The sequence below is a fragment of the Psammomys obesus genome, unplaced genomic scaffold (genome assembly GCF_907164565.1).
Source record: "Psammomys obesus unplaced genomic scaffold, mPsaObe1.curated_primary_1811, whole genome shotgun sequence".
Classification (NCBI taxonomy): domain Eukaryota; kingdom Metazoa; phylum Chordata; class Mammalia; order Rodentia; family Muridae; genus Psammomys; species Psammomys obesus.
This window is the reverse complement of record NW_026596256.1, coordinates 8,767,535-8,787,336: the sequence shown is the minus strand read 5'-3', so window position 1 is coordinate 8,787,336 and position 19,802 is coordinate 8,767,535. Positions and strand designations below refer to the sequence as shown.

General features: G+C 42.7%; 2 protein-coding genes across 4 annotated transcripts in view; one reads left to right on the top strand and one right to left on the bottom strand.

Moving 5' to 3' along the window:
• P2ry14 (purinergic receptor P2Y14) overlaps nt 1–13,095 on the top strand; it is a 43,626-nt gene extending 30,531 nt beyond the window's left edge. For all 3 annotated transcript variants that reach the window (XM_055596724.1, XM_055596723.1, XM_055596722.1), the window contains exon 2: nt 11,678–13,095. In XM_055596724.1, the coding sequence (XP_055452699.1) occupies nt 11,702–12,712 (1,011 nt within the window). In that variant the 5' untranslated portion in view covers nt 11,678–11,701 and the 3' untranslated portion in view covers nt 12,713–13,095. The remainder of the gene's footprint in view (nt 1–11,677) is intronic.
• Med12l (mediator complex subunit 12L) overlaps nt 1–19,802 on the bottom strand; it is a 301,905-nt gene that overhangs the window by 188,652 nt on the left and 93,451 nt on the right. The gene's annotated exons all lie outside the window — the stretch shown is intronic.

The window sequence follows — 19,802 nt, the reverse complement described above, 5'->3', positions numbered from 1 at the left end:
TGTGTGTGTGTGTGTGTGTGTGTGTGTGTGTGTGTGTGTGTGCCTGTTCCCTCAGACACCACAAGACAGTGTTGGATACCCTGGAACTAGAGTTTACGGGTGGCTGTGAGCCACCGTATGGGTGCTGGGAATAGAAGCCAGGTCTCCACCAGAGCTATAAACCACTGAGGTCCTCTTCAGTCCCTGGTACTTTAAATAATTAAGAGGGACTCAAAGAAGACACACCTGGTGAGGTTCTCTGGGACACAAGCAGGAGTGTGGCTGTTGCACACTTCAAAGAGAAAAGGCCTCTGAGGTGGCAGCATTTCACCTGAGCTCAGCAGGTCTCCAGCTACACAAAGGCCAGAGACACAAATCGCAGGCAAATTACCTTTGCCCCAGTGAGTTTTTGTTCTTTTTAGATTTGATCCTCACTAGGGTGATAGCATGAAAGCAAACCCAGCCAGTTATTTCTGTTAGTCTTTGTAGTGTCTGACAAAGTCAGGTGGTAATTCTTGCAAGACCCCACTCATGGCCCTTATTAATTCACAGAGACCCAAAACCTTCAGGATTGTGAGACAGACTGAAAGCATACATCTGCTACGTTCAGCTGGGCACAGAATGGCAGACCCTTAGAAGGCAGTCAGAAAATTAAAGTTGGGAATTTCATTTTGGAGTTTTGTTTACAGTACCAAAAACTCCTAAGTAGCTAATAAACTCCACCCTAAAAGAACTATTGGTTTACCCAAAGCATGATGTATCTACTCCCTTGCTTTTTTCAACCCCATGGGGAACCCACCCCTCTACCTACCCCCCTACCCCCACCTGCCCCCACCCCAACCCTGACCCCCCCCAACCAAATCCCATGCTGCAGTATTCCACAGGTCAGCTGTGGCAGTGGCATTCAAGAGCTGCACAAAGCCTGCCTCACTTGTGCCTGTGCAGCCTGGCCATACTCACAGGCAGCAGGGGAGAGGCTCCTCCAACCACCAATAAAATAGTGGGAGGGGGGATTGCTCAGGCTGAAGAATTTAGCACAGACAGTGACAGGCTATTTATGTTTTTACCAGTGTTAAGCCCACCAGGCCACTCCAGCCACTTGCCTCCAAGTGGGAACATGCGGGTTAGACGCAGAAGGCTCTCTGGGAGAGAAGAGCAGAGCTACATGACAGGGGCTCTTGATGCCACCTGTGGCCTTGTGCTCAGCACACTAAGCTTCTCCTATCTGCCTCCTGCAGAAAATGAAGGTGTTCCACATCATTCGGCATCCGTGCTACTACTGCAAATGATTTGCAGGGTTACTATGCAGCTGGGCCCAGTATTTCCAACTACCTAAGACTTTAAGGCATCAACAACCTTAAGTCCACTCTTGGTTCTGGGACATGATAGGTACATATTGTGAACCATCTACTCAAGCTTCCTAGCTTCTTTTATTTTCAACTAAACGAGGGTTGCATCCATCTTCCAAAACTTCTCAGGAATAAGAAGTTCACAGCAGTAAGTCATCTATTCATTCTAATTACTAACCCAAAACAAAAACAAAACAAAACATTTTCCCATCCATTCTGTTGTCAATTATCTGAAGTAGTTGTGGTTTTTTTGCTGTTTTTTGTTTGTTTGGTTGGTTTTTTGCCGTTAACGGCCCTGCAATGACCACTGGCTCATATTTCCTGACACACACAAGCGAACATGTTGTAGTCTCCCCTAGAAGTTAAAACATTCCGCCACAGGATAGGTAACTGCTATTCTTACCAAATAGCTCCAACTCACTTTCCAAGGTGATTGATTAACCTGAGAAGAACATAATGCTGAGCATGATTTGTAAGTCCTAAACTTTACTTTTCAAAAGCCCCAAACAATTTTTACAAAGATAGCCGTGTACACATAAGTTGAAACCATTTCTTTTAAAAAGGGAGAAGGTGAGAAACACAACATTAAGGACAGGGCTACCTCTGCAAGGAAGATGATGCCCAGGAAGGAGCAGGGATGAGATGCCAGAGTGCCGGCAGGCCTCACGTGCTGAGCCGCACTGGGCTCTTTCTGTTGTGCCTTAGTCTATATTATATAAGTCAATGAATATTGCATTTGAACAGAAATGCCATTCTGAAAGCAGAGAGCATTGTCTGTGCATATGATACAAAGTATTTTTCAAAGAACAGCAGCTATGGCCATAAAAATGTGGCGAGTACAAAAGATGGGCCAAAACACACCAGTAACTGGAGGTAAGGCAGGGTTAATTCCACCGCAGCGAACACTTGTGTGAGAGGACCCTGACCTCCGGAGACACAGACAGGATGAGCTGCAGTTACCGAGTAGACTGAAGGGCATGCCGGGAGGAAGAAGGGGAATCCACTGCAGACCAGGGCCACCAGAACTCCATGCTCCGAGGGCACAGACTGCATCAGCACCTTTCATTGCTTTACTCTCAACGTCAGGTCCACTGCCTAATAACTGGTACCAATGGAGTGGCTCCGCAAGGGAATTTTCCTAGACAAATGACGGCATGAAAAATATCTCCGATAATGCAGCCATGGCACGTTGAGGAGTATATGGGGGCGCTGTGGGCCAGGGAATGTCAGCAGTACGCTCTGGCAGCCGCCAGTGACCCTGAGGCTTCAGCTTTGTCCCTCCCGCACACTGTCCAGAGGAATCAATGATTTTTCTCAGGAAGCTCTGGGAGATGGTGTTTGCTGTGGTCTGCCTGAAGGTGGGACAAAGGTGACAGACAACGCAAGATAAGCTTGGTTCACTGGAAAGTGTGAGCTCTCTCGTGCAGGAAATGCAGGGGTCAGTAAATCTTGTCCTGATGCTGGTTCCCCAACTGAGATGACCCTTTAGAACTGAAACAAGTAATCAGGGAACAGCAAGGGAGCAGCGCTTAAAATTCCACTGGAGCCTGGACAAACTAGTGCAGACCAACTTTCTCCACCCTAACTGACTGACGTTCGTGTGTTCATGGTACGCATGAGGCTTAAAATGACTCTTAGCAATACACTGCCACTGGGGAAAAGGCTCCCTTGGCTGCATGGTGAGTGCAGACTCACACTACCGTTATCTTTTTTCTCTCCTTTAATACCTCAGGCTAAATGGTTAAACTAGGCACGAAGGCCTGCTGGTCGGAATCTGTGAAACTCTCTATGATAAAATTCTGTATTTGAGGCGAGAGAGATGGCTCATTGGTTAGGAATACTGGCTGCTCTTCCAGAGAGGACCTAGGTTCCATTCCCAGCACCCACAAGGCGGCTTCATGACCACCTAGAACTCCAGCTCCATGTAACCTGACAGCCTCCTCTGACTTCCACAGGCTCAGTCACACACTTGCTGTACAGACATGTGCAAGTAAAACACCCATGCCGAGCCTGAGATCGGAGTTCTATCTCCAGGAGGCAAACAACAGGACAGCTTCAGCAAGTTGTCCTCTGAGCTCCTCAGGCACACTGCGACACGTGTGGCAGAGCTTACTCACACACATGATTTTGGCATCTATGGGTTTTCCACTCTGAGTTATGGAGTTTGAAGAGATTTCTATCTATGAGGGAAAGTAGCACCTAGGCAAATGGAATAAATACTGAAAATACAAAGGAAAAGCATCAACATTAAGAGAAAAAAATTGAAGGAAGTGTAGACAACCCTTACCACAAACATATATATACACACACACACACACACACACACACACACACACACACACACACACAGGCCTTTACAGAAATACATACTCACAGGCCAAAAAAAAAGAGGCCAAGGAAATCATAAACACAGAATACATGTTTGGTATTCTGTTGGTTGCTATAGCTACCAACAGAAAAGAGGGCTTTTTATCAGTATTTTCACACACGTACATTTTATCGTGCAACAGCCAAACAACATCTGATAGCTGCCATGGGGCACAGCAGGATGAAGACTGTTGTCTCCTAAGACACTTAAATGATCCTACTAAAATCCCCTGAAAAGGCAGATGACATAATCGTAATACCAAGTGAAATTCTGGGAAAAGACAGCTAGTTCAACAAGAGATGCCAGTCTATGGGTCAAGGATTAGGAAAAAAAGTCAGTCTTAGGTAATTCAAGTACGAGCTGAGCACCGCCTTTAAGCTGCATGAAGATGTTCCCTTCACACTTCACTGCTACCAGTTTTGAGAGGAGTATGGTTGTTCTCTAATCGCTTGATATATTTAGTAAAACACTCTTTCACGCTTGTCTCAGTTTACAAGCTAGTGTCATAACACAATCCATTAAAATCAGAAGTCACTGATCCCTCCAACAGGGGTCAGTACTCAGAACATGGAGAGAGCACCCTCCAGGGTTAAAAGGGTCTGGGAATTATGTCTGTGAGGCGTTTCCTTTCCCACTCTCAGGCCTGGGCATTTACACTCTTTCCCTTTGGATATCTAACCCTGATTCTTACACAAACACGCAGTCTGTGGAGCTATTCAGCCAGAGTAAAAGCCATTGCTTTCCCAGAAAGAGAGATCTGTTTTCTACCCATATAATCAAAGGATATCTACTAATGGCCTGAGTATCACAACTGCAAAGTCTAAGTGCAATCGCCTAACTGAGAAAGGCAAATACCATCTCTCTGGGGCCAGGAGAGGTCAGAGATTCACTTCCTTGCATAGCTCTAGAGAATAGGGCCCTGAATTCCAAAACAATACTTCTGGGAAGGAGGAAAAAAAAAAAAAAACAAAAACAAAAACAAAACAGGAACCCAGGATGCTTAGCCTAGAACTTCCGAAGAGAATAATCAGAACTAAAAACTCTGAAGGAGGGACTACATAACTTCATGCAAGTGTCATCACTGACTAGCCTAGCACTGGGTGCTGAATAAGAGTATGAAGGTCTGTATTCCACCCGTGGTCCTGAGTGCTACTTTCTTGTAACAAGTATGAAGGAGCCCTCAGAAGCTGAGCCTCCCAGCACACACCCCTGCGAGGGAGCTGGGGATGAGGGTGAGGGGATGGGAACGCTGGGCCACACACTCACCACCCACCTAAGCTCAGGACACCGTGCAAAAGGTTTCCTTGCCTCCTGCAGCCCTGTATCTCAGTGCAAAAGAATGCCAACCTAAATAAATATGTGGAAACAAGGGGAACCAAGAGTCTGGGAGACAAAGCATTCCCAAGGCTTTTGCTTATTCTGTTGGTAGCTCTCTCACTCACTCACTGATGAGGTCCCCACTGACTCACACCCGGCCAGGTGCCAGGTGTCTGACGCTTACAGAGCATGAGGTAGCTACTGTGCGCTTGTTAAGAGATGCAAAATCTGATAGACAGAGGCACTTGGCACTTATTACAATAGCAAAAGTATTAAGAGCGTGGGCCACACTTCTAACTAAAACTCACTGCATCTCACAATGTCCGCTTTCTTTCAATCACTACGTTGAATAGTCTGTCCACTATTCCAACAGAGAAGTAAATCGTGCGCTCATCTCTAGTGATAGTGATTTATCCTACATACACGTAAGGTTTGGCACCAAAAAGAAAGCTAAATTATCTTCCTTTTTCAGAGGCACATCGTCTCCTTCAACCATTACTCAGCTAGTCATTACTGCCATGTCTGGAGACAACCACAGACTACTGCTGCCACCTAGTGGACACAAGCCAGAGCTGCTGCTGAACATGTAACACCAATGACTGGATTGCCCCCAAATGTTTAGTCCACAGCTAAGAAATAGTAGGCTAGTCCAACAGTGACTGGTTAAATTCTACCAGAGCACCACCCAGGCTATCCATATACGACTTGTGTTGCCATGTTGTAGCCTCGAGAGCGGTGGTTCTCAACCTTCCTAATGCTGTGACCCTTTAGTATAGTTCTTCAGTTGTGGTGATCCCTGATTGTAAAATTATTCCATTTCTACTTATAACTGTTATTCTGCTATTGTTAAGAATCATAATGTAAATATCTGATACACAGGAAATCTGATATGCAACCCCCAGTGGGATCGTGACCAACAGGTTAAGAACCCCTGCTCTAGCCCTTCATGTTTGGCGGGCAGCAGGAACCATGTTCTGGAGGACACAGTGGCCGCACCGCCACCAAACCCTCCACCAGCACCTTTCACGATCTGCAGGCAAAATCACAAGACAGTGAACACAGACAGTCCTCAGCTGGGCCGGATGTGGCACACTTTCGTGTTCCTGCAAATTCCACTAACTGGGTTTGGGGAAGTGGTTAGAATTACCACACTAGCTTTGGACACTATTAGTTTGTTGTTCACACTAACCTAGCTCCTATCCCTAGCCTCTCACACAGCTAAAGCTTGACTGACTGTGGTCAGCTTTTCCTCCTGAAGTCAGTCGAGACAGGTACAAGTCTGTGTTTGGTGGAAGAGTTCTTGGGGTCTGCAGTTCAGCCTAAGAACACACAAAAGTTTCTCAAGGGAGAGCTAACACAGTGGCCCACGACAAGACCAGACAAAAATTACAAGCTGTGTCTGTGTAAGTGGGTCACTGACTGGAGGGATGAGTGGCAGAAGCCAAGTTAGGCCTCTCCGGGAGTCACATCTACCAACACAGAAAATTAGGCAAACATGACAGAGAAGCAGCAGCCAGCTGGGCTTCTTAGGGAACGCTTGGGATCCATGCAGCCTGAGTTCCTCCTGCAGCAGACTCTCAGACGTCAGCATGTCAGTTTGAAGCTGAATTGAAATCAAAGTTAAAAGGACATCTGTTACAGACAGTTTTAGAGACTGGCAAATTAAATGAAGGCTTTTTATATAGTAGTACCTGGAGGATGACTAGAGAAACTGAAGAACTTAAAAACACAAAAAAGCTAACACATTTACAAATACATATACATGCCTTTCCCCAAAAGAAAGGCTGACTCCTAAAAGGACTCCGGTAAAACTAAAGGACCTCAGTGTACGTGAACACACATGACCGCACATGCACAGACACGCAAATACACACACAACCAAACACACACACACACACACACACACACACACACACACCCTATATTCTGTCTTGGAAGTAATGCACTGACTTGGAGTTCAACAGATTTACGTTTAGATACTGTTTGAACATGCACAACCTCCCCTATCCACCTTGGTAACTCAACTGCTGCCAACACTGGCTTCCTAATCTGTGAGATGGTGATTAATAGTGACTCCTGAGCAAGGCTTTACACAAATGCTTAGGTAACCCACGTCCCACTATCCTATAACCTCTCATGCCTTCATGCCTGTTCTCTGTCACAATAAGTTCCATCCCAATTCACATGGCCAGGAAGGCTGCCCTGTTATCATCTTTCCTGAGGCCATAGGTTCTTCCTATATAGGTGAAGCTAGAGGAGATAGAGGAGGCCGTGAGGAGTGAAGCATGCAGCTGAGACAGCCACTGTAGGACTGCAGCATGTAGCACCCAAGTAGAAGAACTTCTGAGAAACAGGGGAGGGTGACAAAGCCAAGTCTCTTCCCTGAAATCACGTGTCACTCTCCACTGACTTCCTGCACCTTATAAGCAAAGACCACTGTGTAGGACTCACAATGTTGGGCAATATGAGCAGGGACAAAGGTCACGGTGCGATTTCCAAAATACCCAGAAAGGCTAGGAAATTGAGGGCAGGCTTAGGGGATATATAATATAATTAGCTAGTATATTTTAAAGCAATATGATGGAGTATCTAACAACATAAAATTCCCTGGGAACCACATAGAGTCAATGACACCCAAAGTGAGCAGCACGTTATTTAAAGAGAAAGCAAAGGGAAGTAAGAACTTGCTCTTTAGAAAATGCAGAACCATACACACCTATACTACTGTAAACATCAGTACTATTTTCTATTAAAATAAGATTCAAAGCACTGGAGACATGGCTCTGTACTTAAGAGCACTTGCTGTTTTTGCAGAGGACTGAAATTCGGCCCCAAGAATCCACATCAGGCAGCTCACAAATGCCTCTAGCTCCAGCTCCCAGAGATCACACACCCTTCTGTGACCTCCAAAAGCAAAACTGCACACTCACACAGACTCATACTCACAGTACCAAACTTTTAAAAACAGAATCAGGCAAAAGACAAATATTTTTCAAAGGTTCCTTTGATTACTGCACTTTCATGTCTGGACAAGAAAAGGCAGGAGGCAATACCAGGATAGTTCCTGTGTCGGGACTGACCCAGGAGGGAAGCGCTTACTGGAAATGGACATTGCTACGGTGTGATTTGGAAGCAATCCATCACCTTTGGGCTATGTGGACATGGTACATATAAAACGTGAACTAATTTCATCAGCCAGGCAGAAGAGTTAGTTCAGTTAGTAAAGTGCTCGAAGTGCCGGCACAAGAAGCCATGTTCAGACCCAGAGCCCAGGTAAGAAAACAGCAGGGCACACCTAGTGCTAGGGTGATAAACAGCAGGTCCCTGGGGCTCAGTGGCCATTCAACAACAACAACAACAACAAAGTTTCTGTCCTTGAGGAATATAGTAGACCCCAAAGCTGATCTGTGGCTTACATGTACACACATGTGAACACACATATAGCAAAACCCCAAATCCTTCTGATTCTACACACACTTTAGAAAAGGAAAGGGACACTTAACCTGTGTTATATTTGATTCCAAATTTAATAAGCATAATAAAATCATATTTTGTTAGCCCTGCCCAAGGTCAATACATGCTGAAGATCAAGCACAACATTCTCAATCAGCATGTGCTACACGCTACCACAAATCATGTTCCTACATAAAGACTCGGTCTCTTCATTAAAGCAACTCAAAATCTTTCAGGGGTGCTCTCGAAAATAAAGATGAGCACTGTCTCTTGTTATCAATCAGGCTTTTGCGTCTACAGTATAATAGATAACAAAGATATATGATGATGATGGAGTTACTAATAAATCAACTAAGAAAGAGACTAGATTTTAAGATAACCTAGATGATAATATTGTCCGGAATGTGCCTTATGTAGAGAATATGTATTTTTCATATTCTCCACAATGTGTTGACTATTTCTTATATACATTAATAAACAAACAAACAAACAAATGTGCTACTCAGAGATCCCTGGCACTCATCATATAGCAATCCAGGGCCATGGAACTTACATCCTCATTATAGCAGGATCCCTACCTGATATGTGTGTGTTATGGCTTGAGAAGAAAGTGAGAAGCTAGACCAAGTAGAATCAAATTCACCCACTCTTTTGCTAAACTTACCCCTTTTCTATAGGACTGCACACACACAGCAGTCTCCTCGGAGGAATTGTTAAAACTGGGGGCAGCTCTGTTCCCATGTGGCAATGCCTGGGAACAACTGTTGCAGACTTGCAGGGAAGGGGGATGGTTGCATCTTTAGTCACACATTTAGTAGGTATAAGTCAGGAATGAAGGGACACATCCTACAGAATGGTAATGGAGAAAGGGCTTGAAAAATAAAGAACATGAACATTAAACCTATAAATTCCTGTTTATCATTAGATAAACTTATATCCCAAACACTTCATGACCAACACACTCACACAGTTGCTCAGTTTTACACAAGAGTTTGCAATCAAATTAATAACCAGGAGTTAGTACAATAAAAGTAACAGACACACTTACTTAAATATTTCAGTTAAACAAGCTGAATTGCCAAAGTGTATTCTTAGGGCTGGGCTCAGCACAGCAATAAAGAGAAACACTACTCATGCAGTTCTTAACCTAACAGGCCGTCACAAGCCTCATAACCTCAGCTCCAGGGGAATCTAGCATCTCCAACTTCACCAGCATCTGCGTGCATGCACACCCATGCACACCCTCCCACATGTGCACAAAATTAAAAATAAAAATTTAAATAATTTAATTTTTAAAGAAAAAGTAAAACTGTAAGATTTTTTTTTTTCAAATAAAAACTGTACGATATACAGTGGATTTAATTCAATTTTTTTTCTCATAACACAAAATTCTAAACAAAATTTAGGCCACTTCAAGATGAGAATTCATTAGGCTGAACTGCTTCAGGAAAAGAAGAGCTTAAATAAGTAAGTGAATAAGTAAGTAAGGTAATAGGAAGGTCCTTCATGTCTTAGCAAAATGCTATGAAGGAGTCATTTCTCTTTTTCAAAGAATTAGACACACAATGCAGATGATAGTGCATTTGCTCAAGAAAAAAGATAAATACACAGAAAACGAGGAATGGGCTCAGAGTTAAGCAAACGTCTTATAAGATGGATCTGTTTCTGGAGTAAGCACTGCTGTGGATAGGCATGTATCAAATCAAAGACAGAGCCCTGAAGACATACGGCCTTCAACTCGAAAATGATGGCACACAATCCTTCCCTCCAAGTGCTCCAAGGAACAAGCCGGTGAACGGCCTACACCATGTTCATTCGCTCACCATCTTTCACACTGACATTCTGTGAAAGAAATGGAAGGAGGGCGAACTGCATGTTCTCCCAACCAGACTTGCCTTTGGGCTTTCACAAATCCCACACTTTGTTGTACATTTTATACCAAGACTTGGAAGTGATGGCAGACAAAGGCTAAAGCACTGTATAGCATTTATTCTTTCTTATTTACCTAGATCTGTGAGACAAAGAGAGTTTCCGCCTCAGGTGTGGGGAAGACTTGGACTCTGAAGACCAAGTTGTAAGAATTGTAGCCACATAGAGGAATCTTTCTTAAATACAGTACTTGTAATACGTGAAGCAGTTTGTACATCCTAATGCCTGAAGTACTTTCACCACACAGATTCAGTCACAACATCCATGGACAGGGCTGCACACAGACCATGCTGGCTCCACTTCCATTTGTCAGTTATCATCAAGGAGACCTTCTCAGCTTTTCTCGATTCTTATGATACCTACTGCCCCCTCCCTTACTGGGCTTAGGTAAGTCAGTAAGAAGGGGTGAATCAACAAAGGGAAGTGCCCAGCAAAGCAGTGCCCGGGAAAGAAGCAGTGCTGGGTCACAATGAAAGGCTTTCTCGTTCGTTGTGTTCCTAATTCACATTACTGTACAAAGTCAACACCAAGATATCAACATTTTCCTTTATGTGTGAAGAGACCCGAAGTTCTAATAGGCCTCCTTTCCTCAGGACATCAAGTCATCTTCTAGAGATATGAGGAGGCTGTCAGATATTAGAAGGTCAAAATAGTATTTCTTTTCTCGTCTATTTCTTTCTTTTTTCCTTTTGTTAAAAATATTTTTCATAACATACTCTAATTACATCTTTCCCTTCTCCACTCCTCCCAGTTCCTCCCCATCCAGAACTACTCTTTTTCTGTTTCTCATTGGGGGGGGGGGCTTCTAACAGATAATACAACAAAATAGAATAGAATAAGATAAAAAATTATTACAACAGACTTGGACAAGACAATCAAACACAAGAAAAACAACTTAAAAGAAGGCACAAGAATCAGACGAGTCATTTGCACATACAGAGAGAGAGAGAGGGAGGACCTGGTGCAGACCTGGGCAGGCCCTGTATATGCTGCTTAAGTTTCTGTGAGTCCGTGACTGTTGATCTTGTTGATTTAGAGAGCCTTGTTTTCTTGGTGTCCTCCATCCCCCCTGGCTCTTACAATTTTCTGCCTCCTCTTATGGGTTCCCTGAGCTCTAAGGAATTTGATAAAGACATATTCATATGTATGATATGTATTTGATAAAGATACACATATTCACATTCCTTTGCCTTATTAGTTATAAATTTTCCGCTTTATTAGTCACAAATGACTCAAAGGCCATAAATTCTGCTTTAATTAAGTAGTCTGCTTCCCTATGCAGATCTTTGCCTCCAGAAGCTACGAGATGGACAACTCAACGAGCACAGATGCTCCAAACCAGCCCTGCGCCCGGAACACCGTGATCATGCAGCAGGTCATTCCCGTGCTGTACTGTGGGGTCTTCATCATGGGTGTCCTCCTCAACGGAGTATCAGGATGGGTCTTCTTCTATGTGCCCAGCTCGAAGAGTTTTATCATCTATCTCAAGAACATCGTTGTGGCTGACTTTCTGATGAGCCTGACCTTCCCTTTCAAGGTCCTCGGTGACTCAGGCCTCGGTCCCTGGCAGGTGAATGTGTTTGTATGTAGGGTCTCTGCAGTGATCTTCTATGTTAACATGTATGTCAGCATTGTGTTCTTTGGGCTCATCAGCTTTGACAGGTACTATAAAATTGTAAAGCCCCTTTTGACTTCTGTTATCCATTCAGTGAATTACAGCAAACTGCTGTGTGTGTTTGTGTGGATGCTGATGCTACTCCTTGCTGTCCCAAACATCATCCTGACAAACCAGAGTGTCGAGGAGGTTACAAAAATTCAATGTATGAAACTAAAAAATGAGCTGGGACGGAAGTGGCACAAAGCATCTAACTATGTCTTCGTGGGCATTTTCTGGATTGTGTTTCTTCTGCTAATCATCTTCTACACTGCCATAACGAGGAAGATCTTCAAGTCTCACCTCAAGTCCAGAAAGAATTCCATCTCTGTCAAAAGGAAGTCTAGCCGCAATATATTCAGCATTGTGCTGGTATTTTTTGTCTGCTTTGTACCTTACCACATTGCCAGAATCCCCTACACAAAGAGTCAGACAGAAGCCCATTACAGCTGCCAGTCAAAGGAAACCCTGCTCTATGTGAAAGAATTTACGCTGCTACTCTCTGCTGCAAATGTATGCCTGGACCCCGTTATCTATTTCTTCTTATGCCAGCCATTTAGGGAAGTCTTAAATAAGAAGTTACACATCTCATTAAAAGTACAGAATGAAGAAGAACAAACCAAAAGGGGAAATACAATTCATGAAAGCACAGATACTTTGTAAATTCCCGTCCCCTTCCAGGTATTGTCCATCTTGCTACATAATTAAGATGTATGAATACAAAACATGCTTATGATGATAAGTAAGTCATCTAGCAATACTATCCAATAATTAAGCATGAATCCAAAAAAAAGTACAATAGAATTCAGACATAAGTTTCCATGTAAGACGGAAGTCTGCCACACATCAAAATATTTCAGAAATCGAATGAAGAAACGGCATATGGGTGTTGGTCTATGAGTTACCAGAACTAAATTCCTTCTCTGCTATTAACTGGCTTCTTAGAAGACACCCAGTCTTTCAGATGCTCCTCCTAAGTATTCTTCTAAGGAATGCTCATATCTATGTCATGCTTTGTGCTATGTATGTACCAATAAATGTCTTCAAACCCATCAGGAAGTTCTGTACTAATAACAAGCATGTAAAGGGACGCCCCCAGATTTCCTCACGTCTGCACGTGGGTCAGCACAGCCTGCTCAGTCATACACTGCAGTGCAAGGGAGGAGGATACTCAGAAAGCAGAAACGTTCTTCCCGTCTCTGGCCTTCTCAGATGAGTATTTTGTTTACCGCAAGTGGTATTAAAACCTCAGCCCAGACGCAGCCTAAACTGAAACAGAAAGGTTTCTGTGCTTGGCTTGGAATCATTTCCCATTTTCCCAAGGGCTCCATGCTTCCAATGACCAGTCAAATAAAGTCTCAAAAAGAACAAAACTCAGTGAGAGCTGACAGATCTTGGTGACTAAGCTGTGTGGGTTTAGCTAAACGCACGTGGGGAATGGGAAAGGCACTATGTGCATTATCCTTTATAACTCCCACATCCCCATGGCAGATGGAAAAGGCGCTATGTGTATTATTTTTCATAACTCCCATATCCAGAGCGAGGGTATGAGGGTATGGTAGAGTTTCCCCTACCAGGCTACTCAAGCAAATGTAAGAGGGGGAAAAACGGTGCCAATTAAGGCTTGGGCCACGTGGGTTATCCTTTCCACCTCTAGCCTCTTTTTTCCCCACAATACAAGAAAAATTTGTCCTTTAGAAAGTCACCTTCCTCTGTAGGACAAAGCAATGCCTTTGTAACCCCTATGCCAATCCAGAAAACTAACCAGAGAGCAAGATGTTTTTAGGAAATGACACATCAGGCAGATAAGAAGAGTGGAAACCACAGAGGAGTAACAATTATGGCATGTCAGAGCTATTATTAGTTGAAGGAAAACAGCTAGAAACAGAATTAATCTAAACACTCTACAGACAACGCCAGCGCAGCTCAAGAGGCCACAGGGAACATTTTACTGGTAGGCGAAGCTACAACACAGGGTACCCACAGAACCTCACATGGTAGACAAGGCAACGTCCACAGTGGTAGGAAGACAAAAAACAAAACAAAACAAAACAAAACAAAACAAAACAAAACAAAACTGAAAGATGGTGACGAGGGAGCTATTGCCTTGCCAAAAGTCAAGCCTCTTAGCTCTAGCCAACTGCTTCCTCAACTTTTTATAAGAAATGCAAAATCGTGGGGTGTCTGCATTGCTGGGCCTTAGGTCGAATCAGTGATTGGTTGGTTACTCACAACACGCTGTGTGCCACCACTGCACTGGCGTATCTTGCAGGTACGACGGCACCGCAGACGAAGGAATTATGGCTGTCTTGCTGTTCGTGTTTCTCTTTTGAGAGCTTCCTGCGGCAAAAACACTGGAATACAGGGGTGAAGGCACAAGCTCAATCTCTCCCTGTACAGTGATTTCTGTGGCAGTTGTCTTCGGCAACAGGACCTTACTCTAAGTTTGTGGGGAGCACCTATAGTCTTGACAACAATCTAGGTTGTTTTGGGATTCCCATAGAGTCCCTCTGGCCAACATCTCCGGGGCGGGGGCGGGGGGGAGAAGTAACTCAATCCTGGTACTGGAAACCTGGAAGCTTCATTGGGTGACAAGAGATGACCAGTTAGGAATCTGTCTCTCCCATTATTTGGGAATTTCATTTAGATCACCCTCGTATATGCATACATTATATGAAGTTTCTACTCTTTTCAGACCACCCCCCAAATGTCTTTTTAATTTTAGTTGCCTGTCCCCATATTCCCTCCCACAACCCCCTCTCCTATCCCACTATCTATTCTATTTCCCTTCCCTAATGAGATCTATCTTCTGCCTCTGGTTCCTTACTCTTTACCTAGCCTCCGTGGATCTACGGATTGTAGCTTGACTCATCATTGACTTATCAGGTAATAGCCACATAAGCGAATATGTATCGTATTTGTTTTTCTGTGTCCAAGATACCTCACTTGGTACAATTTTTTTTCCTAGTTCATCCATTTGTCTGCAGATCTCATGATGTCGTTTTTTAAAACAGCTGGGTAATATGCCATTGTTGAACTTAAATGGAGACACACCTGTGGCTAGAACATGACGTGTCAGTAGCCATCCTGCAACACCTAAATGAAGAAATCTAGTGGAAGGGTACTTTACTAGATTTTACTATAGCCTAGAAGAACTAAAGTCCACAATCACTAAAATCCCCCTGCCTTCTTTACCTGAATAAAGTTTCCATTTCTGTGTTTCAAGTACTTATGCCAGCATAGTTGAACATGTTTTTGTGAAAGGACTGTCTGAGGCAGGAATCAAGAAGCACATCACAAAACACTCACAGTGATGTACACCAAAATTATATAGGGTCCACTGAGAGAGCTGGGCCAAGAATATGTTTCATAAAACCCTCCTCCGTAGCATTGACCTGCTAAGTCAGCTCCTCAGCCTCCACCCTGTTTTCTTAGCAAAAGAAGGATACATTTTTCATTGAGAAAGCCACTCTCTATGTTCTGAGCCAGACAGCTAGCAGAGGTGAATTAGCACTAGGCAAATAAGAAGCCAGTCTGAATCTAACAGCCACAAGTTGGGATGGAGGAGGATTCAAACCTACCCAATGAAAGCAAACCCTAGGTTCACACTCAGTAAACTCTCTGGAAGGGGCTGCTATAGAAATATGAACTCCAGATTGCAAGAATTACTATGAATTAAAGCTCACAGGAAGGCAGAAAGGAACTGGTTCAAATCTAGCTCTGGTTTTACAGTGAATGCCTAGAAGTTATCCCCCCCCCCCCCAGTAACGCCACACCCACAACTTTAGACACGAGGGCATGTCAATTAGTAAACTTGTGACATAAGGTGTTACATCTAAGAGGGTTGTCAGTGTCATAAGATCAGCTTTGAAAACATACATACAAGGAACATTATAAAAACTGTGCAGCTCATATTTAAGGATATCTACGAATACACAAATACGTATAAGCATGCAGTAACAGTAAGTGAAAAACGAGACCATGAATTTGAGGGAGATCAGGGAAGGATATATGACAGTGGTTCTCAATCTTCCTAACGCTGTGATCCTTTAATACGATTCTCACACTGTGGTAGCCCCAACCATAAAATTATTTTCGTTACTACTTCATAACTGTAATTAGGCTACTGTTATGAATAGTAATGTAAATATCTGATATGCAGGATATCTGATTTGTGACCCCTGTGAAAGGGTTGTTTGGGCCCCAAAGGGATCACGACCCACAGGTTGAAAACTGCTTGTGTATGGGGTTTTGAGGGAGGAAAGAGAAGAAGGAAATATACTGTAATAATATTACAATATCAAATATAAAATTAAAGCGATAACGGTGTGGGTTATCTTCAAGGTGAACAAATGTGGGGGCACCTGTCTGTTGCTACAACTGTGTGATCATCAATGAAAAGTCACTACTTTCTTTGGGTCAGATATTTGCTGTTAGAGTCCAATGGCATGTGGATCACAGTTTCACAAAAGTGCATCCCTGAAAAAGAACCATTTATAAAGAAAAACAAACAAGCAAACAAACAGCTTGTCTAAGCCATCATGCTGGTACACACTATAATCCAAAAACATGAAAGGTAGAGGGGACAGGATGACCAGAAAACCAGAAATCCAAGGCCAGCCTCTGTTCTCTGTTTGGGAGAGCCATGCCTAAAAGCACTAATATGGAAACTGATTTAAAAAACAAAACAAAACAAAAAAATACCTGATGCTGTTGTCTGGCATGAGTATGAGTATATACATATGAGTATGCATATGTATACTCACACCTTAAAAACAAAACTGACATATCTAATTTTGAACAATATGATCTTTGGGGTTTTTATTCTTCCTTCTTATATGGGTATGTGTAGACATATCGTCTACATGTGATTATCTTTTTACATTATTTATATGGTACTAACTTGGCTTATAAGTGAGTGGTCACAGAAATTAAAAGTATCAAATCAGCCCAAACTTCTTTTTCTTCAGAATATAACTAGAGTTTTGAACACTTCCCACAGGTTAAGTTTGCCCACCAGCCCTAATGTGCCAAGTAAAGAGATAATAATAAGCCAGGTGGTAGTGGTGCACACCTTTAATCCCACCCCTCAGGTGACAGAAGCAAGCAGATCTCTGAGTTCGAGGCCAGCCTGGTCTACAGAGTGGGTTCCAGGACAGTCAAGGACGCACAGAGAAACCCTGTCTCAAACACAAAGAAAACAAAACAACAACAAAGAAAGAAACAAAAAAGAGAAAGAGACAATAATAGTGAAGGACACAGAAAAGTCAGTGTGGCCTTGATAGGTAAAGCCAACAGAGAAGCGTGATGGCTCCAGGTTCTCCCACACAGCTGTTGTTGTAAAATACATTTCTGGTGAAGAAAATTAAAGAGAAAAGAAGCTTTCAAATGATAAAGGATTTTAGGTGGTAGTTTTGGCCTAAAATATTTTTCAAATTGAAAAAAAAAAAAGCAGTGAAACAAAACTGAGAAATTGTAAGCATGCTACAGAAGATCCAAGCAGCAAGCAGACACGTAATAACGGCAGTCATCAACACTAAGGTTTCTTTAAAAGCCAGACTACTGTTTAGATGCTTACTTCCTGTCTGACTGCTCCAGACATGAGGAGCAGCAGCTCACCGTACCTTTGCAGAGTTGGACAGTATTGCTTTAGTGATTTTCATCCGTGTATATGAGCAAAGCCCCATTTCCTAGAATCCCACTGAGGGCAGCTTTTCAGTGTCCTGAATCCCCGCAATTATGCAAATATTTCCTCTTTAGAACCGTCTCTCCAGCCCCAGGTTTCTCTGAACAGCAGGTTGTTATCTGTATAGACAATGCATTTTTCATGAGATTGTTACAAATATGCCTTTCATCTTTTTCCCTTAACTCTTTGGACTTTCTCTGTTTTAGAGAACTCTAAAAGGGAAATTTAACAGCTGAAGAACCACTTGGGGCACGGGACTCAGAGTGATACAGCTGGTAACTGACCCAGCAAGTCTCCTTCCTGAAGACTGTCTCTCATGTCATCAAAGGATGTAATCCACAGGCCTTCCTAGCTATAAAGCCCCAAAACCACAATGGCTGGACCATCAAGGTATCCATAATGGTGCCATGTTGGTACTTCTATCTTGGAGATAAAGCACCACAACTGTCTAAATGGCTGTAAAGGGCATACACTCTAAAGGGAAAAACTAGCATTTCTCTAAACTACTGTAATTTCTAACTGCATTCTAAACACTTATCCCTAAACTCATAGATAACTATAGTTCTTAGCCTTCCATTTAAGAAGTTATTTGCTATTTTATTTATTTATCAGTTTGTTCATTCATTCATTCATTCATTCATTCATTCATTCATTCATTCATTGCACCAGATAGAGACTACTACACAGATCTACAGCTGGTCAAAATGCAAAGAATACATGTCTGTGCCATGCCTACCCACAACTGATAATCTTCAGTAAACACCTTGGAAGAGAGGGACAGAAGGAACAGAGAAGCCACAGAACCTGGATGCCTGTTGCTAGACTGTGTCCCCTAGATATGACTAGAGAAATGAACCTATGAACTCTAAACAATGTGGTTTTTTAAATAAGACCAACATAACTGAAAACAGCAGCTAAGGGGCAAGTGTGGACAAGGAAAATCCATAAGGACCCACCCCTAGATGGAGAGCTACAGGTTCTATGGTCACTGACAGAATAAGTTTCATCCAGGGACATTCTCCCATGTAAATTGTCCAATCCCAAGTGCTCAGACCTGGACACACGCACACACAGGCAATACCAGACTCAGTAGTTGTATGTATGTGTGTGTGTGTGTGTGTGTGTGTGTGTGTGTGTGTGTATATATATATATATATCAATGATAATTTAAGAATAAGAGGTTGTGACTTCAAAAGGGAGGGAGGACTTCAAAAGAGGAGTTAGGAGAAGGACAGAAATGATGCAGATAAAGGACTCACATACAAATTTGTCAAAGATATTAATTTTTTAATAATTTCTTAAATGATGCTATGGATAGCAGAGTGGAGCAAATTAGCCTTTTGTACATACAAAAACACACAGAGAATAATTAAAATATCATTTCTTAAAAATGTTGCCAAAATGGAAATATGGGAAAAATACCTTTACCCCATTTCTTCCCTTGTGGGTTTCTGAGATAGTGGGTTAGTGATGACATGCGACTTCCTGGAACATTAACAAAATACAATCTGAAAAAAAATTATCCTTAATGAGACAGAAGGAGCTTTTTCCAGTTGAAATGAAGCTTGTGCATTAAAAACTTAATATCCAGAGTTCTGCAGGGAGAAGATGAGAACACACGTCCTATGGAGGGTATACGGAGATGTAAACAAAACAGAGAAAAAGAGGGAGAGTACACATAACACTAAGAGTGTTTACAAAAAGCCATAATGGAACACTATTTTACATCTAATTAAAAATAAAAATATACTATGTACATACAAATGTGTATGTACATTTACATACATACATATAGTTTGAATAAAGTTACAGCATTTGGTGGTAACACTTTCCCCAAGAGCCATGGACTACCTAAGAAAACTTCCCTCTAGTGGTTTGTTAGAGGGAAGGAAATGCCCAAAGCAATCCAAATGGTATAGGTTATTGCTTTTGCCTTTGGATGTTTCCTGGAACTTGAACATAAGACTCTACTGCTGAGGACACCATACTCCTTCAGGTTGGAGGAACTAAACTGCACCTGACCTGTAAGCCACCTCCCTAGTCTCTCATAAGTATCCTAAAATGTTA